General features: G+C 41.3%; 1 protein-coding gene across 7 annotated transcripts in view; it reads left to right on the forward strand.

Annotated features, from left to right (window-relative positions):
• The window catches only part of tfeb (transcription factor EB), a 28061-nt gene extending 1511 nt beyond the window's left edge, over positions 1-26550 (forward strand). The window contains exons 1-12 of one of the 7 annotated variants that reach the window (XM_018685844.2): positions 6580-6897; positions 8856-8947; positions 13938-14042; positions 14504-14683; positions 17126-17224; positions 17427-17615; positions 18354-18443; positions 21964-22081; positions 22289-22345; positions 22924-22999; positions 23095-23251; positions 23348-26550. In XM_018685844.2, coding sequence (XP_018541360.1) covers positions 6762-6897; positions 8856-8947; positions 13938-14042; positions 14504-14683; positions 17126-17224; positions 17427-17615; positions 18354-18443; positions 21964-22081; positions 22289-22345; positions 22924-22999; positions 23095-23251; positions 23348-23920 — 1872 coding nt within the window. In that variant the 5' untranslated portion in view covers positions 6580-6761 and the 3' untranslated portion in view covers positions 23921-26550. Of the gene's footprint in view, positions 1-6579; positions 6898-8855; positions 8948-13937; positions 14043-14503; positions 14684-17125; positions 17225-17426; positions 17616-18353; positions 18444-21963; positions 22082-22288; positions 22346-22923; positions 23000-23094; positions 23252-23347 lie in introns of those variants that run through there. The other 6 variants (XM_018685845.2, XM_018685846.2, XM_051074203.1 and 3 more) reach the window with 6 other exon arrangements.
• The last annotated feature ends 563 nt before the right edge of the window (positions 26551-27113 follow it).

A 27113-nucleotide genomic window follows, 5' to 3' on the forward strand; every position in this document is an offset into this window, starting at 1 on the left:
GTACATTTCTTAGAAATTTCTCTTCTTATCATTATCATAGCACTAATCCAGTGGTGAGCGTATTGTGTTATAAAAACACTGTGTTGAGCAACATGACTTGCCAGAAATAGAAAATGAAGACCTCAGCTACCCTATTAAATGAAGTATATGATAATTTATGGCATAGGCTAGATCATGGGAGGTGGATTTTAAGGAACTGCAGCCATGGGAAACTGCAAGAAAACCAGAGCAATAAGGAAACAATCAGCAGTCAAGAAGTATTTGAGTGACTCTGGGTTGGTAGAAATACTTTTGTAGAAATATGTTTTATACACAGAATGTGTATGAGTGCTGTGTGTGTGTGTGTGTGTGTGTGTGGGGGGGGTCCATTAGAGTTGTTTGTTAGAGTGTTAACATTAACATATGTAAACACACACGCACACACACACACACACACACTCAGTGGATGTGTTTAAACCGTGCTGCAAACTCTGAGTATTTTTCCACATAGTATTGATGCAGAATTGTAACACGTGAGTTAGTTAAACAACAGTTATGTCATCACATGGTTAAACCAGAATTACTGTTCTCCTGTAAAAACACAAAACTCCTCCATTGTCTCTGCTTGGTTTGTCTCTGTCTCTCTCTGTTTTTATCTGCTTCCCTCATTTCTGTGAATCCATGAATGAAAACATTTCTGTTGTGTAACCAGATCAAAAAAAGATAGATCTGCTGTTCAGTAGCATTGGCATGCATGCAGGCTGGCAGTGCTACCACATGTCAATAAACCAATTTAACTGAATTATTGTCTTGTAATTTTATCATGTGCCTCTTAGCAAGTTTATATAATGTCCCTAATAATACCTCCGAAGTAAAATCTTGTCAAAGAGATCATAGAAGATTACTGTAGATATATCTGTTGCCTGTTGTATAACACAGTGTCACAATAGTATCTGCTGATAAGACTACATTTGTACATAATAATCAGCTGTGTAAGTGTAGCTGTTTAAACCTTTACCTGCACTGAGCTTCCTCTCTCATTGCCAGAACAAGTGTGTGCACAGTGCTGAAGCATAGTTGAGAATAGGACAGATGCACATGGAGGAGTCAGTGGGGTTATGGAGTGCACTCAGTATGAAAGGTCAGAGGTCAGCAGACACACTGAGCCATGAGGTCACTGTCAGCAAGGTCAGAGGTCACTGGCCAGTATGTAGAGCAGCGTTTGACGCCTGACAGGGTGATTGCGCTCTCCGTCCAATAGTGCAGCTGCAACCTGCTCAGATGGCTAACAGGAAAGGAAAACAGAGTCGGGTTTCAAACACTTAAACCTCACAGGAGAGGTGACCACTCAGACCAACTGTTGTAATTAAGATCCTAATTACCAAAGTACTGGCTGTATTGGAGCATTTCTCTTCCCTGGCTCTTGTATATAAGTGTATGTGTGCATTTGAATGTGCGACACATACAGCCTGATCGCCTTGTCACAAAAGTCCACAAATGAGCACCAGCTTTTTGTTCTGTGTGCTGTTTATATGGAAAAGTGTTGTGTGGGTTATATTTTCAGCCTCATTGGACTCGCATCCGCTTGTAAGTGTTGGTGATAGGGTTAATTTTCTTCAGGTAAACAGAAACAGCCACACACACACACACACACACACACAGGTCACTGGCAGAGGCTCAGTGGATGTACTCTAGTGTGAAACAGCATCAGGTGTGTGTAAACATGGCTTCATCCATTTGCCATCTGGACAGATCTCCCATGACCTGCACAGTTTTCTTGCCTTTTCGTGACTAGACAAGGAAAATGTGTATGAGGAACTGTGTCTGTGGTAAACCAGGTTTCCCTTCAAACAAGACAAACAAAATACTAAACCATGATATAAGTTTGTCACTGACGGTTGGAGTTTTTCTAGAAATCCACCGAAATGACAGCATGTGCATGTGCTATGTGACAACATGACCCATGATTTATCAGGGGTGAGTGTGGGTGGGACATTTTAGGGCATGTGCTGAATGTGTGACTCTACTTCCTCATCTCATCTCCATTTGTTTCATATCCCCTTTTGAGTGACAGACAGTAGTGATGGTCTAACGCAGTGTCTCTTTTCTCTGTAAGAATGGCGTCTCAGCTGCATCTGTGAAGCACGCACTGCAGCTGCCCTGTTGTGTATGTTTGGACAGTTTGCTTGTTAGTATGAACTGCAGGGGTCATCTGTAGTTTGTTATCCTCAGTTATACTCAGTCTCCTTCTATGTCTTTAGATGATGATCAGGCATTTCAGCTATAAATATAGAGACTATTCTTGAACATATCACCCTAAATGTTATGATTGTGACAATATGCCACAATACAATACAGTAAGCTCTTATAGGTCACGTTTGACCGACCTGTCGAACTTACTGTTTTGAACAGTTCCAGTCTGGTTGCAGGGCTTCCCATGTAAAAAGTGAGCTCCTATGAGGATGTTGAAAAACCCACTCGTGACTCATGACATGACTGTGCCACATTTATTCATCTCAGGTCTTATGTTTGCCTTTGTTTAGGTAGACCATGACTTACTGGTTGCCCTGAGCTTATGGTTGGTTATTAATGCCAGAGCCCTTAACTGGTATTGATGTTTTATCATGTCAGTCTTTTCAGTTCAGATGGACAATTTTTGTATCCTGTTTAGTTAGTAGTTAAGCTCCTTTGGGCTCACATAAGGCTCCATCTTTGGTCACATTGCTCTTCATGTTTCCTCTCCCATCATTCAGAGGAACAGTATTTCCTTCCACTTATCTTGACACTTGGATTTCAGTTCAGGATCAAATACAAGCATTAACAAATGGTGTTGGCAAACAGCGCTACCATTAAATTACAAGGAGGAAGAAGAATTAATGTAACCTTTTGCACTTTCAAAATCATCAACTTGTGCTGTTGTTGCAAATACTTTTTACAGTAAGTGACATGACTACCTATGTCACTGAGATAAACAGTTAATACAGATGTAAAAGTATCAAATTGGCCCTGATCGATACTGAACATCATTATATCAGTAGTAAACCTGTGTGATATCACTGCTCAGCTGAAGAACTGAATGAATGCTCCTTCAGTTGACAGCAGGTGTAACACTGAAAACCTCAGCAATTTTAGCAGCAGCTAAAATCAAAAACTGTCCCCATATTTGGTCAGAGGATAAGAAATGGATGCTGATCTGGTACACACACACACACACACACACACACACACACATACACAAAGTCCTTTTTAGGTTTATCTAATTGATTATCACCCTTTTTACCCTCTCTTGAACTCTTCCCATGTTTTCCTTTGTTCTGGTCCTTTCTCTCTTACCTCTCTCTCTCTCTGAACTTCTTTCTCTCTCCCTCTCAAAAGACAGCAACATTCTTCCCACTTAATGGTAATTAGTTTCCTATATGTCTACACACTGAAGATGAACCCTGGAGAAAGAGAGTAAGGTGAGGGGGAGTGGAAAGTTTTGTAAAGAATCAGGTTTTGGTCTGTGACGGTTATTGTGAAATTAAATTTGTGTGTGTGTGTGTGCACGTGTGCCTTATCTTCCAACTCATCTCCCAAATGCCTTCCATTCCATCTCCCCGTACATGGCGACTCACCCATGCAAAAAGAAATGCTGTACGGCTGGTTGGTTACTGCATGACTCCCGACTTAAGCACAGATTCCCACTTTTGTTTACTCAGTCTTAATAACAGATCATTTATATGCTCTAAATAGAAAAAGGGTAAACATCTGGTAGCTTAACTTGTGATTGGGACAGCCAGCCATAGCAGCCTATGTTATGTATCTATTCTAGATCCTAGTGTATTTTTCTGTTTGTAACTCAACTACCACTTATTTGTGTAAAATTTGCAAAGTTATGGAGGAACAATACAAAGATCCATGGAACTGTAATCAATGTTCATTTTATTTGGTTAATATCATCAGAGAGACGGTGAGATGTGTCATTAAGCCACAAAAAAGGCTTAATATGCATGAACACAACTTGAGGTCACCTCAGGCCCTATGATGTAATACCTTTACAATAAGGAAGTGTTTTTTTCATAATCACAAATCAGATACTGAATACTTAAAGGCTTATGTAGAGGATAATGCAAGTAAAATGATGTTCAGTATGTCTTTGATGACTCCATTTGATGGGAGGCCATTAAAAATGGCATTTGTTTGATTATATTACTCAGTGTCAGCAGCATCATGTAGCTTTAGATACACTGTAAATATACAGCCAAAATGTTAGAAAAACTTTAGAAATCACATTTGAAAATTTGTGTTTAAATAGTTAAGTAGCAGATGTATCGTCTGCAACTTTAACAATAACTTGTCTGGTATATGACAGCACTGTTTGTCCTACTTAACAGAGAGATAGCCTAAGGTTAGCATAGCTGGGTCAGACTTAGACGTATCGTTCGATGCTTTCAATAGAGCTACAATGATGGTCTATTTATGTCGTATTTGTTTGCAGCCTTCCTGCAACCATGGTGATGGATGGAGTAAATGATGGGAAACTTGCCCACTGGACAAGTAGAGAGGGTCTTGGGTGGTGTGTCTGTGTGTGTATGGACGTATGCGTGTGTGCTTGTGTGTTTTTGGGTACGGCCTCCTCCGTAGGCCATTGTCAAAAGAGTACAAGACTGTCTTGGTCAATGATTTCCCCTCCTACACATATGTCTTATGATTGGCCAGACTTGACAGGAACGCAGCTTTCCCAACCAATGAGCTTAGGGCCTGGAGGGGTCCTGCCCCTGGACCAAAATAACCCAGTAAATACACTGCGAGCACTATGAGAACTGGAGCTGGCCCACTGGTGAATGCTTTGTGTACAAACAAGGGATGCTTGTCAGTCCAGTATCGCTGAAACATGCTGGTCAGTGTTCTCCTCTGTAGTGATAGGCACAACTAGCTTAGTGACACTTTACCAATGTTTACCAATATTTGTGTTCTTGCATTCACTGACACAGGATGGAGGGCATATAAGAATTGAGCAGTATTAATAGTCTGGTTAACATGGCAATAAGTCATATCCCAGTACCTAACACACCACACAAACAAACTGCTGCATATAATGGACATTATGCATGTGGCCTTTACAGTATATGTGTGTGGACACACTATAACCTGAGGCAGATACAGATTGATTTGCTGATTGATTTTAAAGCTGGTACTCTGTATTCTAGTTTAATGAGTCTAGCTTACAGTCACGTCTAACAAGGAGGAATTATTTCTGTACAATACAGTAACATTTTTTGAGCTCAGAAACAGCAGAAGTCAGAATCCTGTCAGCTCATAAAGAGGTATAACAGATAAGATAAGCAAACACTGCTGATTGCTTATTAAAAACTTTAAAAAGTTGTGTCCTCTGAAGATTTTATCATGCTGGTCCTAGAAATCAAACATCCCCCTTTTTGACCTGTCCATGTACAGCATTCCCACATACTGAGGTGAAAATGTTTTGCCATTATGCATGATCTCACCACTAGGAGGCTCCTGTAAAAGCTCTTGCCAGCAAGTAGTCCTCATCCCACCTTTTGGTGTTTCTTTAGTTGCTTGTCTCTCTATATATCTGTCTGTATATTTTATTCAACTTGTATGTTTGAGACACTAGTCTGCAGTTGTGAGTGTTTTGCATGTGCATACATAAAGAATGAGTGCACAAGCATGGAGGAGAGATGTTTCAGAGGAAGTTTTGTTTTTAATCTGAACTCACCAGCTGGTCACAGGCCTTGTACAGAACAGCCAGTCGTGTGTAGGTAAACTTATCATCCTATAGCTCCACTTAAGTTGAAAAAGTATATGATTTTCAATTGTATATATAACAAAACCAAATGGAAAGCCCCTGCATAGCCTTCATATGAGCAGGTATGAGAATTCATGTGTGGTTATAGCCCTGTGTGTGTGACTGAGAGTGTGTGTCGTACTGTGCTGTTGCATCACAAAAACATCTTCTCTTAATTCGACGAGATAGTGTTTCTCATGCAATCACATAAGGCTGCAATCGTGACATCTATCTGAATCTATTTGTGTCAGTCATTAGATATCTGCTGTGATTTAGCACTCTGTGGTTGGTTCACCTGTGCATATTTTTCAAAGTGCATCTTTTTTTGTTGTTGTTGTTTTCTTCACCCATTAATTCATCTTTTAACAATGCAGTGACCAAGACTTTCAGCAAACAATAACAAAATCAATTAACTGTTGAGGAATGTGCCTTGTTCCCATGATAAGGCATAACTGTATGATGACTAACACTGAATGGACACAGATTATCTATGACACTCAAATTTGTGTGTGCATTTGCATGCGTGGGGCAGGTCTGTGGAAGTTCAATTAAAGAAGTAAATATGCTGATTCACTGCCATATAGTCCAGAAAAACCCACCAACACATGATGACCTGGCAGACAAAATAAGGACTTGCCTTCAGGGTTTGTATGTGTTAAGGCACTTTTGTAGGTGTTACTGTATGCAAATGCTGTGCACTGCTTTAAGAAGGAGGCTGGACTGAGGGAGGAGTTCCACATTAGAGAGAAAAAGAAAGAGAGTGAGAGAGAGAGGAGTTTGCTGGACACAGAGCTCTCCTTGTTGTTGCCCCAGACTACAGCATTCAGGCTAATTTAAGGGAAGAGGAGGCGGAGGAGGAGGAGGAGGAGGAGGAATAGGAAGCTGAGCTGGTAGTTTGAGACAGGGAGGAAGGTGACTAATAGTGAATGTCACTCAGCCTACTGTAACTCGGTTGGTGGGAGGAGGAGTGGCGGCACAACCAGTGAACCGGCATATGTATGCAGTAGTTGGTCTCACCCAGCCAGCAAAAAACTGTCTGTCTCTGTCAGAGAGTGTGTGTATTGACACGTGGAGAAGCAGATATCTCTTGGATACACTATGTTGTCTTTGGGATAGCTGGAGAGTTACCGGTAAGAAAAATTATATATTATAAGCATCAGCAGTATTTCTCTCTGTCTGGCTGTTGGCTGTCTTGTCAACCTGAGCTTCATTCATTCTATTTTGCTGCTGGACCAGAAATCAAACTGAAAGTATCTGAGCAGATTTTGTGTTTTTAGTGTTTTTAGTATCATGCAGTTAACAGATACAGTAACCGCAGCAGAATAAGCATTGGTTAAATTGCTGTCAATAATAAACTGATAACTGACATTTCAAAGACAATTGTTGTTGTTTAGCAATGCATGATTGGTTATGTGAGGCTAAATGGAGGCACAGAGATGGTACTGACTGTGTGGCAGTGTGGTGAGGAGACAGTGAAAGTTACTACATGACAATACAGCAGTTTGTTTGTGTGACAGAAGGAATCAATCTAATAAATAGAAATAGTAAACTGTGGTCAGAGTTCTGTTGTGTTTTGAGGCCTGTTGTACTGCTGTAACAGGTTGACTAGGTGTATATCTCAAGATCTGAGTATGACTATCTGTATGTACATGGGTTTGTGCTACTGCATGTTCTCTATATGACCTGTGTGTGTACCACATGGTCTTGCATGCGTCTACCCACTTTGGTTAGACAGGGAACAGCCTACTGATTTGACATTTGACAACATTTACTTCATTTCAGATTTTTTCTTTTCATTGTTCAAGTATTGTCAGTTAAATGCCGGTCGGTATCAAAACAAGCAAAGATTTACGCCTAAAGCACACCTCAGTTGTAGACGTTGTGGTATGACAAACAGCTTTTGTTCTTTCCCTGGGTTGCCTACAGAGGAAGTTGCTTCACCCCTGACAAAACTAGGAGTTGTGAAAACTGATGGAAGGAAAGGGGAAGTGATGCATTGCGGTTATTATTGATGATGCTAGTCTATTGTCTTTCCTATATGTCATTGTGTTGTACTTGGATTAGGTATGGCCGAAAGTGTGTTTGTGCTGATAACCTATTGTTGTCCTTTCCTTACATCAGTTTTATATCACTGTTCTAATCTATGATCTACGAAGCAGTGATCTGGGGAAAGTAGGTCTGATATGACAGATTCACCCTGAGCAAGGGTCTCTTATGGTCAACTATATATAGTCTGTGTTTAGAAGGTGACAGGCATTGTGATTCACACACAATGTTGATGACTTATTGTGATTCATTCAGATGACCTTCAGAAAGTTGGTTACTGAGCAGAAATGCTTGTTGATGGCAATTTACATCAAAGGATTTTCAGAGACATACTCAAGTTTCTGTCAAGTAACAACTCACTATTTTACATGTTGTCATGCATCCAGCCATTAACCTCAACCATGATTAAAAAAAGGAAGAGGAGTAGTATATATAGTAGTATAGTATAGTATAGTATTTTGATTTTCTTACTTGTGTGCACAACTCAATTAGCCTTTGTATTATAGAAACCTTCTACCAGAACACAATTAAACCTCTACTCATTCGAAAATTGGAGGTGTTAAAACAGCTAAAACAAGATATGAGAGTGCTAAAACCCCTCAGAGCAAACTTGACACCATGAAGAATCAGCCACAAAAGAATAGCAGCAATCTACTGTATGATAAAAATAGAATTACAGCTCAACATTGAAACAGTCGAGAATATCCTCTCTCAGTGCATCTGACCATGGTCTGTTGCTTCCCTTGCTTCCGCCATGGAAATTCTTCTCTTCTCAAAGTTCGTCAGTGTGTGTTGCACACCTGCTGCTTCTGCTGCTGCTGCTTCCCCCACTTGAACACTCCACTGCTCCTCTGCTGCTTCTCCACAGCTACCACACACATATTTTATATTACAGCTGTTCATTCTGGCAGTTTTCATTTTAACCAATCACCTTTGTTTCTTTGTTTTTGTCTGTGTTTTTGTCTGTCTTTGTTTTTTTTTTCTCTTGTGCACCACCATCACCTTTCTTCATCCCTCTCTGCCTCATGACCTCCTCATGCAGATTGCCATCCACTTTCTCCAGCCACCAGACATGTAGTCAGCAGCTGTAAGCAGAGCGTTTTCCTCTTTGTGAACTCTTTTCTTCTCAAACAGGTAATTGTACTGTACATTGTGTCTGTATGGCTGTCTGTGTACATTTCTGAGCCTTTGTGTATGTGCTATCCATTCAGTGATTGCAGAGCTACCCAGCGTTAACACAACAGGCAATCCTGTCTTAAATAGAAGTAGAAAATTATTTCTAGGATCCTTAAGTGACCTCATCCACTCTGGTCCCTAGAATCAGTTGTAATTAATACAGATGTGAGGTAGTAACAGAGAGGTTTTTATATCTAAAGCAGCAGTTGACCCAACTGAATACCAATCCTGAGTGTTTGAACATGATCTGACTGTCTGCATATCCATGCAGAAGAGTTCGTTCTGTTCTGTCACTAAGGAATACAGCTGTTTGTGTGTGTGTGAGACCAAAGAGGAAGGGGTAAGGACCCCATACTTGCCATGCCAGCCCTGACACATAATCCTACCAACCTTACTCGTTGAGTGTGTGTGGTGGCGGTGGTTTAGGAATATTGATACTCTAGGTCTGTTTATGTGCCAACAGACACTGTAGAGTGGTAATACACATGCACACATGGTCCCCTTTCAACCCCACCTACCCACAAACACACATGCACAGATGCATGCAGATACACACACACACATATGCACATAAACAAAACAAAAAAACACACTAAGGCTCAGGGGAACAGGGTGTTCCTGAAAAGGAGAACAGAGAGCAGGGGGATTATTTTAGTCATTAGAGCAGGCAGACAGATCGCTTAATGCGGAAAGGGTGTGTGTTTGTGTGAGTGCGCATGCTTCTGTGCAGTGATGGGAAAGCTAGTGAAGTGCATAGTGCAGTGTTACATTTGGAACGTCTTTGAGATCAACAAGGAGTCGGACTAGTTGTTTAATAGTTTGAAACCTTTACCAAGGATTACTTAAACCTCCATATCTAAGTTGGCCGAGCAAGCCCTGGCCAGGTTAAACTCACTTTGTGTTGTCAAGGGATGTTCAGGCATTTGTGTGACCTTGAGGAATTTCTTTCGAGTCTCATGTCTCATATACTACTGATATTGATGGCGAGATAAAATTTCTTTTTTACTTTTTTACTTTGCATTTGTTCCACCACCTTTGGAAAACATGGCTGTAAATTGTCTTTGAATTTCATTGTGCAGCTGTAGCCGCATATGTATGAATGCACACATGCATTTTAGAGGGCACCTGAGTGTACGTGGGTATGTAGACACATTTAACTGTTGGCTGTCAGAAAGGCCTTCCTTGGCTCTGCACAGTCACTTCTAAAAATACATACCCCACAAATTAACACCGTGTCCCTGAGCACAGGTGCCATGGCCTCACACTCCCCGCCCAAGTGTGCACTGTATGTATTTGGTGTGTTTGTGTATGTGCTACACTATAGGAAGGAACTAAAGCTGTCATCATATTGTGCACAACAGGTTGTGTAAATATGTTTTACAGTATGTTTTGCACACCTCTGTGTATTTTTTTGCATATTGCCGGCATGTATGCTCATGACTAATCCGTGGCACAATCCAGAGTTGACCTCTGACCCAGGCTTCCTCCGCTCTGCATCCTCCCACTGGCTGTCAGTGTTTGAAGTGAAGGGGCCGTGACATCACAGCGTTGGACACACAATGGTTGCTGTGTGCTCCTACTGCGTCACAGATGCCTGCTTACCCCAGTGGATGCCAGGCAATGGGAAGGCCCATGTGGGAGATCATGCTGCCTGGTAGCAGTGTGTCACCATATGATATCAGGAAGTGATATCCTGTCAGTGTGTGTTCATGTGTTATGCTACATGTACAGTGTACATCATGGCTTAGTCACAGCTAGAGGCTATATGATACATACTTCATGTGTTGGAAAGTTAGGTAGTGTTATGTAATTGCAGTTAGTCTTTATTTCCATACATTCTTAATCTAAATTGATGTATTTGGAACTTATTTACCCATACATAGGGGAATCAAACCTGTGTCTAAGAACTTAACTGTGCCAATGCCACATAAAATGGAAATGTCAGTGTGGTCTTGTATCGGTCTTTGTATCGGTCTTTGAAAAGTACCCCTGCTCCACATTTGTCAGTTAACCAACCAGATATTGTCCTAAATTCTGTGTTGTTGATGTGTTATGGAGTAGTAGCCATTGATAAGTTGGAGAAAGGTTGTAACTTGACTCTGTGTAGCATGTTAAGATGAAAATCTGTAGTTTAGGATAGTTAATTTAGCATGGATACACTTGATGACTTTTGATTTAGAATCTGAAGCTTAGACCTGTACAGTGGAACTTAATGTGGTTGGGTATACTCCATGGTGGAGGTCAACTCATTGTTATTTTTGTTTATATAGTGAAAATATACTGCCTCAAAGGACTTTATAGTCTGTACAGCATGCAGGTCTATCCTTAGACCCTGGAAGCATAGAGCACACGTCCTTCTCTGGCTGGCATTCCTACCTTGCCGATTGAGTTTGGAGATGTAATCGCCCCATTTGTCAGACTCTATAAATACACTGTGCAGCATTCCACCACCGTGTGTATGTGTGTGCACACACTTGTTTGTCGTTGTTAGTATTAAGCAACTTGAAAGATGCAGTTACTACTGTTACTCCCCATCTCCAGATGTTAGCAGTGGCTACACAAGTTCTTTCACCAGCATCAGTAGTTGTAAGTGTTAGAGAAACACACTCTTGTGTCTCTACTTCTGTACCTTTGCTTTATGGAGATAGAGTTTTTGAGGTTTGAGGCTGGTAGAGTGGAGTCTGTCTTTCCTTGGGGTCCAAGTTCTGGCACATGTTTGTGTTGGAATGTGTGTGTTTCAATGTGTATCTCTGCATGGGTGTGTGTTTTTCATGTGGGCCATCCAATGGGCACAAAGCGGGCAGTGTGTGCCCCCTCGGGTGCTGAAATGTACACTTCGGACAACAGGCGGCTTCAGTCCTTCTCAATAGGAGCTGCCCTTCTTATTGTACCTCACACACAATGAGCTTTTCTCTCTCTCTCTGTCTTTCTCTCTGTGTCTTTCTCTCTTTATGACCATATACAGACAGTGTTTCTGATGAGAGACTGGAGGAATCTGATTCTGAGTGATGTCTCTGTCACTGCTTTTCTGTATCTCATCTCACAACAAATCACAATCAGGAGGTCAGGTTCCCAATCTCACCTTTATTGAGTCCAGAAGAGCTTAGTCATGCAGGGAGTGAACACAAGTCATTGCAGAAGGGGAAATGTCAGTCCTGGGAGTCCCCACTGAGTGTGTGCATGTATGCATGTTTGTGAGTGTGTATACTTGAGAGAGAAAAAGGAGGAGATGCTGTATAGGGGTGATGGGTGTTCCCCGTGGTCTTTCTGCTCATGTGATCACCCAAGAACAACAGGACCACATGACTCCCACATGACCTCCCCACCATTGAGGAAGTCCTCCTCAGTTTGTCACTTTTTGGAGGAACAGAATTGGGGGCAAATGATTTACTGCTAACATCCTTGGCCCAGTGCCCTGTTTTGACTGACTAGATATGGCACCACCTAATAAATGATGTCAGAGTGAGAGACAGAATGTGCAGATGTTAGCCTGGAGATGCTGTTTGTTTTTGTTTAGTTGCTGTATTTGTTCCTATATATCTGGTACTGTGATTTAAGCATGACCACTTGATCATTTAGCTCCAGTGGGTTTTTACTGTTTTCCCCTCAATTGTCTTTAATCCTTTCCTCAGTAGACTTAAAAACAGATCGTGAAAAGGTGCAGGTTCATATAGTTGTAGGTTTTATCTGGTATTACTACATGTTTCTAAAAAACATAAATTGATACACTGATACATTTCAGGAGCTTATTTTGCTGATTTACAAAGGTTTTAAAGAATGGTGTGTTTTTGTATTCTGCAAACACTTCGACAAGCCGTATTGTCTGTTTCCTATATGTTTATGCACAAGGCAGACATCATGAGTACACTGCACGTCCTCTAAACAGCCTGATCTACCCTAGAGGCAGTTATCTGAAGCCTCGTGCAGACAGAAAGACACATTGTGGCAGTAAATGCTCTAGGACATATACACTTAGCAAACAGACTTAGTCTGACAACCTGTCTATAAGCAACTTGTAAAAAATTGACTCAGTTCCTTTGATTCAGTAGGAACACCGAACACATGCGAGTGGAAGACAGGTGATGAATCCAGTTTGCTCAGTGGTGCATACCTGAAAGTGGAGTGGCCAAGGTCTCAGAGCTGACAGATGGAAACTGTTAGCTCCAACATATGTGCCTTCCAATAACTCCAAAGCTTTTTTTATTCATATGTTATATAGAATCTTGTGTATTTTAAAGGTTTTAAAAAAAATAAAGTTATTGTGGTTGTAGAAGCAGTCACTCAACAGTGGAGTTACTTTTTGACCAGCAGCAGCTGTGAGCAGTGGCTGCTATAACCCATTAACATACTGATTCAGATATTTGTTTGTTTTTGACTCTCAGGGGATAGAATGATGGCTAATAATAAGCTGGTGTGTATTTCATGACATAACTTGGATTGGACACCTTGCAATAGCTAGATCTCTGATTTCAGATTTTGACCAAACCTCTTTGAATGAGTGGACATATTTTCCTAATTAGCATGAACCTGTGTTGTTTTTTCATGATTGTTATCTTGAATTGAAGAAGGTGATGCACAGACTACTTTGGCTCTCCATTTCATTGTTAAACAACCACAAACAAAGCCAATGCTTACGACAAAGTTAATGTAAAGAGCACCTAAGCACAAGGACACAGCTCAGTAAACATATTAAAAAAAAGTATATACTTCCCTTTCCCCTCCCACGCCCTCCTCTTCTCACTAGTGCTCGCATTTACAAATAAACACGGAATTACTGCAGATCTCTGATAGGGAGGACTACTTTTTGCAGCAATCGGATCCAACTTTATCTGCAGTTCTGTTCATTTCCATCATCCTTCTCTGTTTTCACCTCATTTTTTCCCCTTTCGTTCTTTTCTTCCTCTTGCCGAACTTACTTTTTCTCTACCCTTTTTCTCCTCCTCCACAGCTTCTTCTACCTCTCGGGCTGGACTGCGGTGCACTGACGTCGGCTCGCCCTCCCCTGCCCCCTCGCCCCCCAGCAATGGCCTCACGCATCGGGCTGCGGATGCAGGTACAACACAACTACCCTTCACCATCCAATATACAGTACATATAGGCCTTTTACTGGACATCACAGTCTGTTTGTAGTGGTATTTTATCGAGTGGACTCTGGGGAGGAATGTATTCTGGTCAGTGCATTTGGGTGTGTCATTTGTTTGAAGGGCATCTGCATGCAGCAACCAGTTTTTCCACTGATAAATTTGGCCATGCTATTTGGCCCCTGCATATTTTGATATATGTATATATATATGCACTGTACATACTGTTCATACAGGATGATTTAATAGGTCTGTGAGTCACCATTCATTCTCTGCTAACAAGCTGCCAGCCCTTCATGTCCACTCCTAAAAAGGCAGAGGGACAGAGAAAAAACAAAAGCGACATCACCCATCACAGTCAGTTTATAGGTCAGAATGCTTTAATGAGCATTCCCTGAGATGTATGTATGTGTCTGTCCCTGTGTGTGTCTAGCTGATGCGAGACCAGCTGCATCAAGAGGAGCAGCGTGAGCGGCAGCAGCAGCAGCAACAAAATGCATTCCTGCAGCCCTACATGCAACAGCAACGCATGGCTGGGCCACCTGCACCCACCCCAGCCATCAGCACCCCACAGCATTACCAAAGCATGCAGGTCCCCGTGGAGGTTCTTAAGGTCAGTAGGGATACTACAGATGCTTTTCAGTATTGATTATTTCTTTACTTTTGCTTTCAACTGATTTGTTATCTAACCAGTTGCTCAATTAGCCAAGAAAATTTCAGAAAATGGCACAAAAATCATAGGTATTTACAATAATAGAAAAACTAAGAAAAGCAGCAGATGCTTCGTTTTGAGAAGCTGAAACCAGCAAATGCCATTTTTGCCTGATTAAAAAAACTGGTAATGCAATTGCCTTTTCTGTGGATATACTGATCACTTAATGAAATTATTATTTCAGGTTAGTGCGTGAATATAGTTCTTTTGCAAAGCATGACTCATGATAATCTATTGAGAAGGAAGTATTTTGGCAGAAAAAGAACAAAAACTTTCATGGGGATTTGTGGTTTGATCCACTGAACACAGAAACCCCTCTATCCTTCTACATGCTCTGTTTTTTTTTTTAGACCTGGACTGGACTGCCGTGCAGTTTGTGGGAATCAAATAATGAGCATGGTGACATCTCTGTTACTCACTTCAGGTCAACTGTACCACAAAGACAAAGTGCAGATTTTAGTGAGGACAAGGGGGTGCAGCACTTCTGATAATCCACTCACATGTTGCAGAGAAGGGGACAGGATCGGAGAGCATAGCAGAGACTTTGCTGGACGTCATAGCCTCTCACACAGCAGCGCTGGCACGCAGGAAAAAAATCAGGGACAGATTTGAAAAAAGGCAAAGAGAGAAAAATGCGGTGGAGCAGCAAGCAGGTAGGGAGACAGAAGAGGGAGGAAAACCGGTAGATAAGGGAGGTTTGACATGTTTTGCGATAGGACAGACAGGAGCGATGTAGATAGTCTGAGTCAGACAGGGACAGATAAAGCTGAGGTGACATTTTGCCCGATTCCAAAGATGCCTGTGTGTCTTTATCTTTTATGGTGTGTTTGTGTGTGTGTATGGGTTTGCGCAATTCTCCATTATGTGCTTGTGTGTGTTGCTTGATGGTATTTGAAATGGTAAATCTACAGTTTGTATGCAGTGGTAACAAGTGTGTGGGGCAACCTGATGTATGGACAGTTTACTGTGTGTGCATGCACGTGTGTGTGGGTGTTTGTGTGGAATGATGTTTATGAAATCTCAGCATTTAGACTTGTCAGTTGTTGTCCTTCATGTTGTAGATAAGGTGAGCTGTCTGTCCATCGGGCCCCCTGAGCCTGTCATACCTCCTGCACTGTGTTTCTTTAAACTTCATCTGTGCTGACAGAGCTGGGTCAGATAGGTCAAATAGTTATGACTGGATAGTTGTTTTCTGCCTTATGAGACCCAGACAACAGAAAATCAATTATACCAAGATTTGCTGTAAATAAAAACATATACATATACAACATAGAAGGCGGGCATAGGAATATTTAGGTATTGAAAAGTTTCTGGTTTATTTGATATCTGGCTGGGGGTTTAGAGGGCTGAGGAGCTGAATCTTTCCTCTGTTGTAATGGGGAGCAGTCCTGCTCTCCACTGAGCTTTACTCTTTGATGTGAAGGAATGAGGCCAGCCCATCGCTCTTTGTAGCCACACCAGAGGATTTAGTGTGGCTTTACCCCTGTAGGCATTACTACTGACTTAATGCTGCTATGCCCAAGTCCCATCACTGGGTTAAGGGACAGGGATAAACAGGTTTACATCTGAAAACTCAGTGTTTTGCGTGTTATGTGTTTCAATGTCAACGTCAAACTACACTGGTAAATAGGTTATAAAACACAATAAACGTTTATATAGAATTTTAAATGTAATTCTGATGATAGTCATGTGTGTATGGGAAAGGTACCATTATTGGTTTGTTTTTTCCACTGGGACTTGAGCTGTGGCAGAAAGAAAAAGATGCCTAAATATCTGGCTTAATTTTATAAGGGGAATATTTGTAAAACACTGATTTCAAGCAATTGTAATACCAGCTTACACATTAATGTATTTACTTTATATGGCTGGTGTCTTTCACAGAAGGGCTGCCTGCCATCAATTTAATGCTAGTGAATCTATAACCTGACCCACACAAGCAGCCTTAGCTATAGGAATAAGAATACCTACATTTTTTACTAAAACATAAAATACTCCCATTTTCTACACTATATTGTAAGTAGCAGTCTTACTCATAGATAAATTAGTTTACTGTCAGCTTTGACAAGTTTTTTTTCTTTTTTAGCTTAAGTTTGTTTCTACCCAATCATATTAAAATCCCTGTAATATTATGACTGTATAAGTTATACACTGCCTGTGTTAGAAGAACTATCTTATCATTTAAGGTCAGTCAGTACAGCTCTGGATCACAAATGTTTTTTTTTTTTTCAGTAATGCCAAATTACTGCTATGACCTGTATATTCTGTGTCTCCATCAAACAGTTCAAATATTTATGTATGAATATGAATTGATCACATCTTTTTTACTGTCTCTCTTTCATACAGGTACAGACCCACCTCGAGAATCCTACAGACTACCACATCCGTCAGTCTCGGAGGCAACAGGTGAAAGAATACCTGTCTACCACCTATGCCACCAAACAGGTACCTTTCTGGATGCCTTTAGTATTGTACTGTATATTAATTTATTTGCATCTGTAACTCATTAAATCAACTCCACGTACAATATATAGGGTCTGTCTTTATTTGTTTGTCTGGTATGTCAACAATCCACATAGTATTGCAGTACATTTATTTATGTCATTCACACCATCATCACTCTCTCACTATCTCTCTCTGTCATTAGACAGTCCACGCAGTAGCAGGACCCGTTCCACCCTCTCCTCCCACAAACATGGGACCCACAGGGGGATCAGCCTCTGCCCCCCCACCCCTCCAGTCCCCACACATGCGCACCGAGCAACTCATGTCTGGCAACAGTGCACCCAACAGCCCCATGGCCATGCTCAACATCGGCTCCAGCCACGAGAATGAGGTAATCACCTGCAATTCTGGGCGGACAGTGGCAAAAACATAACTCCTTGGTCATATTATAAAGTACATTTTACAAGACGCAGATTGAAAAATATCCCTGAAATATGACTTAATTACACTCCTATATAAAATTCTGAGGATTAAATATTATCCCTTAAGTGACATTATCTCTGCATTTTATGAAAGCATCGTAATGATTTAATTGGTCTTTGGTTGGCTGGAGTAGCATTTGTAAATACACGGGTGTTAATGTGTTATGTGTACAGCAGGCGTGTGGATGAATGTGTTGACTAACTAGCAATAACTGACATTTGCTATCATTGGAATTTAAATGCTCCATTATGGCCTTGCAACAGTAATTACAGCTTAACAAGTGACAGAAAAACAGCAGAATGTAAGGCCCTTTGACCCTGACAGACTTTGACCAACTCTCCTCCTCCAACGCTCGACCTCTTCTTTCTGTGTCTCAGAGAAAAGTGTTTTACCAGTTAGCCTTCATGACATTGAAGTCATCTTTTCTCTTGAGTGTCTGCACCTGCAGACAAGTTCCTACTGAGACCTACATGCCACCAGGCCACAGATGCTTTAACAAATGTACGAGTAGTGACAATATTTTCAGTGTGGTATAACATATAAAATAGAAATTAAGTGCAGTGTCTGTCTCAAAGTTTGACATTATGGTTCGTTAAGCTTTTCGTATCCACAAAGGTAACACAATTGCCCTGCTTTTTGTTTTCAGATGGATGAGGTTATTGATGACATCATCAGCATGCAGTCCAATTACGATGATATTCAGGCATACATTGATCCTGTCCACATGCCCAACACAGTAAGTAGAGCCAAAACAGAAGAGCCCAAGGTGCACTTTTAGGAACACTTAAGTTTTATTGTCTTTTATATGACAGATGTACTTTGCATCCAGCTGGCTAGCTTTTCTGTCATATGTTTTAGTTTGATTGTCACCATAGATTTACTACAGTGGGTGGTTTAGGGACGATGGATACTTTGTAGCAAAACTTATCCTTTCCTCAGGCCGGCACTTTGAAAATACAAATATATTTGGTAAACTATTGATGAAATACTATGCTAGTGTCAAGTAGAGTAAAATACGGATTTTTGAGTTATTCACCTTCTCAAGAAAATTTTTGAACTAGTGAAAATTGTTAAATGAAATAGATTGATTAGTAATAGACTATGATCAGCTATTTTAACTTTTAAGTAACATTTAAGTAATAAGTAAATGCATGATTTGTATTGTTTGTTTGAAATTATGATTTATTAGGAATGCATCACAAATCACAGTGTAACATACTATGTGTGCATTTTATGTGTAGGTTTACATGGGTTGTACACCTTTAATGCATCACCTTTAAAATTCCCAAATACTGTATTCACTGAATATGTAGCTCTCTGAAACCCTGATCTGCTTCAGGGCTTATTTTGGGCCCAGTCTGCCCTAAATGAGTCATAGCGTTGGATATGCAGAATCATCGGGAACTGAGACTTTGGCTTTTCAGTAGTTCCTAAAACCACTGCTCCTGCGTCTGTTTAGTCTCTCTCTCTCTCTTTGTCACCCCCTCATTTATTGTTAATGTTGTTAGTTTGTGTTGCTGTTATTAGGGACTCTGATGGTGTGCAGACAGTTGTTGTGTACAGTTCTTGTTCAGTGTTGCAAGGCAGCCATTGTCATTTTTTTCTAAACCTGCTCTTTTGGTTGTCAGTCTCTCCTTGCATGTCCCCACAGGAAACAATAGTTAATGTCTTTATGCACCCATACACACAAACACATACATACATGCAGAAGTGTATAATTAACTTAAACCCTAAACATTCCACCCCTAAACCATGTTGGACATAGTTAGAAACTGAAGGAAGGACATGTTAGATGAGGACTGTACAGCGCTTTGTGTTTGAGGGACCAAACTCAGAAAATTAACAATTAAACTGCCAGTAGTTAGAGTTCAACTTGTTTACAAGACATTTGGAGAGAGAGGGAGGTGGAGGAGAGAGGGGGAGGAAAAGAAAGGAGGAGGGAAAGGGGGATGAAGGCAATTTGTGCAAGGGGAAAACAGGCTGAAAGTCCAGTTAGGGGAAAGTTCACTCTTGTTTGGTGGGGAACAGAGGTAGAAGAAAGACAGGATCAGTGCTGCCGAGGTCATTCTCCCAGGACAAGGGTGGCAGTGCTAAAGACAGCTGTGTGTGCTGCTCGTGTCTGAGAGTGAAGAGGAAAGAGCGCCGACCAAGTGAGGGAAGGAGTAGAGGATGAAGGAGATGAGTAAGACGTATGCCATTGTGGAAGTTATTGAAGGAGAACAGATTCAGCTGGTAAGACACTGAAGTGCTGTTGTTTGTTTGACTGCCTAAATGTGTGTTGTTGATGTTGTGGGAGTAGGCTTCCATTTGAAGTAAACGTTTGGCCACTTCTTCAGTTTGGACTGAGGAAGTGGCAGCTCTTAACTCCCAGCCTCGGGTCCCTGATTATAAGATGAGCCAGCGGCGGGTGGAGTGGAGGAGGCTTATTTCTTCAAAGTTTTTTTTCCATTTGTGGGAATGGGTGTTATTGCACAGGAATCAGGATTGTTGCCCGGGTTTGAGTTGATGTTGAGCATCTTGTTGGGGTCTACACTGTTGCAAGCCCAGGCACATTGTGTGGTCTGACATACTGCTTCACAGCTGTGTGTGAGGGTGTGTGTGAGAAAGAGAGAGACAAGAAGAGAGGGAACGCAAACAGTCTCCCGCAGCTTTATCTGATAGTATGTCTTCTGTGGTTGATTGGCTTAATCAGTGGGAGTTTGTCTACATGTACTTGTTTGTATGTATAACATCACACTGATTGATTAGATTGGGTGATTGATCAACCCTGAGGATGATCAGTGTGGGTGAAACTGGCACAATAAATTGACTGAGATAGAAACTACAGCTCAAATGATGGTGGGGAGCATTTTAAGAGCTGATGCTTTGTAAACTTTGATATGGAGCTGTGTTTTGTGTTTAAACACACTGGAAACAACTCTCCGACCCTTATTCCCAACTGACAGACCAGCGAGTAAAACTCACCTACTAATCCTGATGCGGATTAAAGCAGCAAACTCCATGGAATTCTTGGAATCTCAAACTTTAGTTAGAGCCGGGAACACCACTGAATACCAGGCACAAGTGAGCAGTTTGACTCTTAAATGTGTGAGTGTGTGTGTATGGATGGTTACACTGAGCCATACTGAGTCCCAGTCATGCTTGCTTGTTCAATTGAGTTAGATGGGTTCTTATTGGTGAGAGGAAGGCTGGCTTGGCCAGGATGTGGGGGGGGGGGTGTCAGTCCAGAGACATGGAGGAGGCTGGGAAACAGAGTTTTCTTTTTTTCAAAGTGTGTGTTTTTTCATAACAGGATGATGCATTGTATTATTTCTATATGGGATTTTGTCACTTATCATGATGCACAGATTTTAGAAAACAGTTTACAAGCCACATTTTTGTAGTATTTTAGAATGTCATCTGAAAACCACAGTTCCTGTTACCATGAAGTGATTCTCCCCACTTAAACAGCACAGATCTACATCAAAACAATATCATATCCCCCTTACAAGTGAAGATGTATCTGAGTTCTTTAGATCTTTTGTGAGAATTCTACCGGAACATATAATTTACATACAGAAGTCAACCTGTGGAGATCTGTGTGTATATTTATGTGTGTGAATGTGTTTGATCTCACTGCACACACAGTAGCCAGCAGATAAGGTATCTTCTCCTTTGAGTTCTTTATCTTTCAGGCCTCATTAGCAGCGTCACATTTGCCCTCGCTTCAGGGAGTGCGACACAGCTGGCAACAAGGCATAAAAAGTCCATTGCACTCATTAAACTATACAATTAAAAGGAAATCATGTCTTTTTATCAGTCCATACAAAACTAAATCTCAGCTGTTACACAACGTCTAAAGTGCAAGAGTTAGTAGACCTCTCCACAAGTTGACCCCAGATGTGGAGAAGACAGAGGAGAGAATCAAGCCATAAAGAAAGATAAGATAGATAGCGTGATAGTCAATCATTGCTGTGTGTTTGGCACGCCATTCTCAGGTGTGATATTATTTCACGATCTTCTGCTATCTGCTCTTTACAGCACACTAAACATGAACACTAACTTTATAAAGGTACTCACCAAGGTGTGTGAAGCTATGAATGAATTGTCTAGGAAGCAGAGAGAAAAAAATTTATTTAATACTGTTTGACAATTTGACGAGTCAAATTTAGGCCTTTTAAAATTTGATCAAGTTCCATATTCAGCCTTTTAATATCGTAGTTGAAGTAGTTGAATCATAAGTATACGTGTGCATCTGCTTTTGTGTGTTTCCCCAGCTCCCTCTGTCAAGCAGTCATCTGGATGTGTATACAGGTCCTGGGATGAAGGGGCCAGCCATTGCTATGACTAGTAACTCCTGTCCTGCCAACCTGACCATCAAACGAGAACTGTCAGGTGCGAAAGTCGAAGTTTTGCACATTGTAATAACAACTATTAAGATGTCATATGAATTATATTGTCATTGAGTTGATTTAAAACGTTTGCTTCTACCTTGTCATGTGATTTATGTTTTGGCATTTTTGACACCACTGCAAAAACTGTTTTCTGCTGAGACGTGGCACAGTCTCAGCCATTAGTTAATCGCCTTTTGTTATTGCAAAGACACAGAAGCCCGTGCGCTGGCCAAGGAGAGACAGAAGAAAGACAACCACAATCTGAGTAAGTCTTTCCCTCTACATTCCCCTTGTCCAAATCGTCTGCCCCCCTTTTCTGTTTCTGTTTTTCACCGTACATGCCCTTAGAAATGTACACACAGCACACACACACATGCACACACACCATAATCTGTCTCTTGCAAAAACAGTTTTATACATCCCTGCATTGATTTAGCTGACATAGTGCAACTAGTGGGTGGATGGTTAACCTGGTAATTTCTGCTGTCCTGGCACTTAAGTGTAATTAGCCTGTGACTCTGTGTGTGTGTGTGTCTGTGTGTTTGTCCCTTTTTGCCTTTACTGTTTATTTCCAATATGCACTGATCTGTACTTTGTTATATGACTCCACTGCCAGCTCATCAACTTCAGAATGAAACCCTTTCTGTGCCTCTGTTACTGTTTGTGTTGATGCTGTACATATTTTAAAATTTACTTTTGTTGTTCCAAAGGCCACAGTTTGGCTTACACAAGCTTCTTTTTTTCGCCTTTAATTCCTTTGATTGCTCAGCGCTAGTGTCTTCATGATGTTTTTTCCTTTGTCTCCTATTTTATTTAAATCTTCTCTTCTTTCCTCTTTAATAGTTGAAAGGAGGAGGAGGTTCAACATCAATGATCGTATCAAAGAGCTGGGCACCATGATCCCCAAAACCAATGACCTGTGAGTTGCTTTGCTCTGTTGTATAGTGTAGCGTTGAATGAAATCAATTACTATAAGTTACTTATGTGTGGAAATTGCCCGTGTGTACTTTATTGTGTGTACAGTGATGTGCGCTGGAACAAAGGCACTATATTGCGGGCGTCTGTCGAGTACATCAAACGCATGCAGAAGGATGTGCAGAGGACCAGAGAGGTGGAAAACAACTTCAAAAGGATGGAGATGGCCAACAAACAGCTGTTGCTACGCATCCAGGTAACACACTCTCACTAATACACATACATGGAGAAACACGCAAACACAGCAAATACACTGGTAGTGATGGTGTCCCTCTCTGCCCACTGTCTGCAGGAGCTAGAGATGCAGGCTCAACTGCATGGGCTGCCCAGCACCTCTCCCTCTGGCCTGAACCCCGGTGACCTGATGGCTCCTTATATAAAACAAGAGACCAGCCCAGAGGAGAAGCTTTCTCACCCCCAAGTACAAGCCCACCAGCAGTCCCAGCACCTACCCCAGAACCAGGCTCAGCCCCAGGCCCACCAGCACCACTTCCTCCCGCAAAACCACCTCCACCCTCAGGGGCAGGTTCAGCCCCAGGCCAGGCAGCTGCCACCGCTACCCCAGCACCTCCAGCCCCAGCCACCCATCCAATACCCAGCTGTAGGCAGCTCCCAGCCCTTTGACTTTGCCCAGTCGCTGGACTTGTGCGATGGGATACCTGGCTTCTCAGATGGCATGTCGGGGCTGGGTGACCTGGGTGGACTGGACGTCCAAGGGAGGAGAGGTGAGCTGGGCTTCCTAATGATGGATGAGCCCTTGTCCCCAATAGGCGGAGACCCACTGCTCTCTGCAATGTCCCCTGAAGCCTCGGTCGACTCCAGCCGCAGATCCAGCTTCAGCATAGAGGATGGAGACATACTGTAGACACATGCACACATGCATTCATAGAAGCACAGGCATGCACATGCAGAGGTTTCACAGAGGGTGCAGTAAACATGTAAAACAGCTTGAAAAGTGAGAATACATCAACACAAACTTTGACACAATTACAGCACACACAGCGAAAGAAATCAGCTACCAGACGTCACAAATTCACCCAGCACAAACTCACAACATGCTGCACATACTATACACATCACACAGTTTGAAGGTACACCATTGACACTCATTTGTGGTACAATTATCTGTTAACAGGTTCAGACAAAAGAAGGTACACAGCTGTCAGACAGTTGAAAACATTCTGTACAGTGCAACCATTTGTGCACATAGGCAAGTGTGCATGAGATAACTTGAGCAGCTTGAAACTTTGCCCAACAGACTGAGCATTTACAAGGGGGTGAACCAACACTGCCAGGTCAGGAGTTATATAGCGCACTTGGCTTTGTTTCCATAAAGGTGGCTCTGAATCATAATTGAACATAGGACAAAAACCAGCAGTTAATTAGATTGAAGTTATCAGATACAAGGACAACCGAGCACATTGTCTCACTTGATAGAGGACAAGTTATTTTTCCCTTTACATCAGCCTCTTTTAGCAACCATAAATGATTGAATGAACGATAGTGAATAAAATGGAAATAGCTTTATGGTCCTGCATGCATAATTTATCTTAAGGGGAAACAGTCCAGTCATATTGTTCTGCTCCTCAATCTGTTCTTCCACAGTTTTTCTTTGACCCTAAGTGCTTGCTGCTTGGTGTTTGACAAAGATCTGTTTTCATTCATGCATCTAGCCCACTTTTAAATGTAACTACTGTCCCCTCACAAACACACACACACACACACACACTGCAGCCCCTCAGTTTCTACACCTGTAACACTTTATACACTGTAATGACGTTTATCCGCAGACACTGTAAAGAGTGTTGACTTTGGAAAAAGAGTAAAGAAAGAAAATCATTTAATGGTCTTCAAAAAACAGTGTCATCCAAATCTGTGAGGTGTCGAAATACTCAGGTACTGTAACAGAATACACAAGCAGGATCGTTTTTTAAGTAGAAGCAGATGTTAAACTGAACTGTGTCAGGGCCGTAACCCCTATCAATGTGCCTCTTGATTTTTGCAGCTGCCGCTCCTCAAAGGTGTGTTTTTATAGGTTAGAGGTCATGACCAGGGTTTAGACTTAATATCAACTTCAGTTATGCCTGTAAATGCTTTAGAGTTGCCTTCTGTACCAGATATACCCTTATTAATGCAGGAGATAAACATTAAATGTTTCTCTCACTTTGTAGGGCTTGTTCCAGAGGCCCAGATGAAGGAAAGAGTGACAGGGTTTGTAGTAGTCTTCACTGTAAAAGCGTTAGCACACACTTGCATGCATTCACGCCCAGTTCTAAAACAGGCACATTTTGATCATTTGGATGCCTGCCCAGTACACACATATGCATTGTTGTGCTCACACACATACATACACATACAGTGCAGTGTGCCTTGAGGCTGCTCAAATCAGCACATAAACAAGTCTCCTGTGCTTCAGTGTCTCTCCCCTGACGAGTCGAGTGAAGCCACCGGCTGCAGAGGTAAACCACAGGCCTGCTGTTCAAACTGCCACATAAAGGGAATCCGTTATCCCACTGGCTACTGTTGTCAGAGCAATGGCTGGGGCAGGTTGAGGTGTAGCTAAGTTGTATCTCTGCTGTGGTAGACCTGAGGCTTGGCTTTGATTTGATATAGCTTATGATCATTACTGATAAAGGTAGGAAAAAAACTTTGATGGTGATTTTTTTTTAAATTAAAAGAAGTGTTTGTTTTCTTTATTATAGTTTGTTGTTTATTTTATCTCCCAAAGCACTGGAAACTATATTATTGTTTTGACTTTGTACATGGAAGAATTATGAGATAAGATTTATTTCAGACATTTTATGCCACTAAGCCACTTAAATGTATTTTATTTGTATTTGTTGTTTTAGTTTTATTTCAGTTTTATTCCAAAACTACCCTTTCTGCTCAAAGCCATTTTCAGTAAGTACACTGTCAAGACCTTTATGCCATTAATGTTTCACTGGGGAATGAGTCAGGAGCCATTTATAACCTTCCATATTTCAAGTGACTTTAGAGAGATGAAGATATTATGTACATTTATGATACCATTTTTATATGATTGGGATTTTATTTTTCTCTCTGTTTGAACATTGAAATTTGGAGTCAGACATAGATTAAAGGTGATTCTTTGATTTGATTAAATTCAAATTGCTCATTTTATGAATGTAAGGTTTACCAGTGGTTCTGGTCAGGCTGAAGCAGGTTGGCGTTTTTCGCCATGTATCCTTCCTCCCTGACTTTGGTTTCCTTGGAGACCAGAAAACGACTGACTTCACATAAACTCTGAGCCGAGGAGTTGCATCACTGACTCTGTGTTTGCCTTTGTCTGTCTGCCAGAGTTGTGCCTTTTCCCTATCAGCTACAGTTTGACTATTGTACTGTCACCTAGCCAACACTCCAAAGAGCTGCTCGGGCCTCCTCTTCTTCCACTAGAGGGCGCTCCTGCAGAGCAAACTGCACAGGGAAAAGTGGTTCTGATTTTACTGAGAATATAAAATGTTTTACCAGAAACCATTCACTGGCTTTTTTGTTTCCTTCATTGATATGAGTTGAGAGTGTGTGTGTATGTGTGCTGGTCACAGCTAGGCTTAGGGTGAGATATTTATTTGTGATGGTTAAGGTTAGGGTAAAGGGCTAGGGAATGCATTATGAAAATTAATGTCTTCACAGCTAATGTAAAACAAGCGAAAAATATTGTTTCACGCAGTCACATTGTGGGGACAAAAACTCGATTCCCAGAGGGTTAAAGTCCTTTTCCACCCAGAAATGTGCAGAATTTGACCTTAGAAGGATATTTTCACGTTTGTCTGCTGAAGAGGGAAATTTACTGTGTGTATTGGTTCAACTCCTGAAAACAGTATTTGTATAGATTATAGATTTTTCAATGAGTAAGAAGGGATATTTAAAAAATCTAGTTTATTAATTTTGAGATACTAATCATGATTCCATGCTTTTACATCTGAAAACATGTCTGCAGGGAATCTTTAAATTTAATTTAGTGTTTGTATCCTGGAAATGAATGTGAAGTCCCCCTAAGTGACAAAGAGCCTAAGATTAAACAGATCTGATAAATCCAT

The sequence above is a fragment of the Lates calcarifer genome, linkage group LG12, assembly GCF_001640805.2.
Source record: "Lates calcarifer isolate ASB-BC8 linkage group LG12, TLL_Latcal_v3, whole genome shotgun sequence".
In the NCBI taxonomy this organism is placed as follows: Eukaryota; Metazoa; Chordata; class Actinopteri; family Centropomidae; genus Lates; species Lates calcarifer.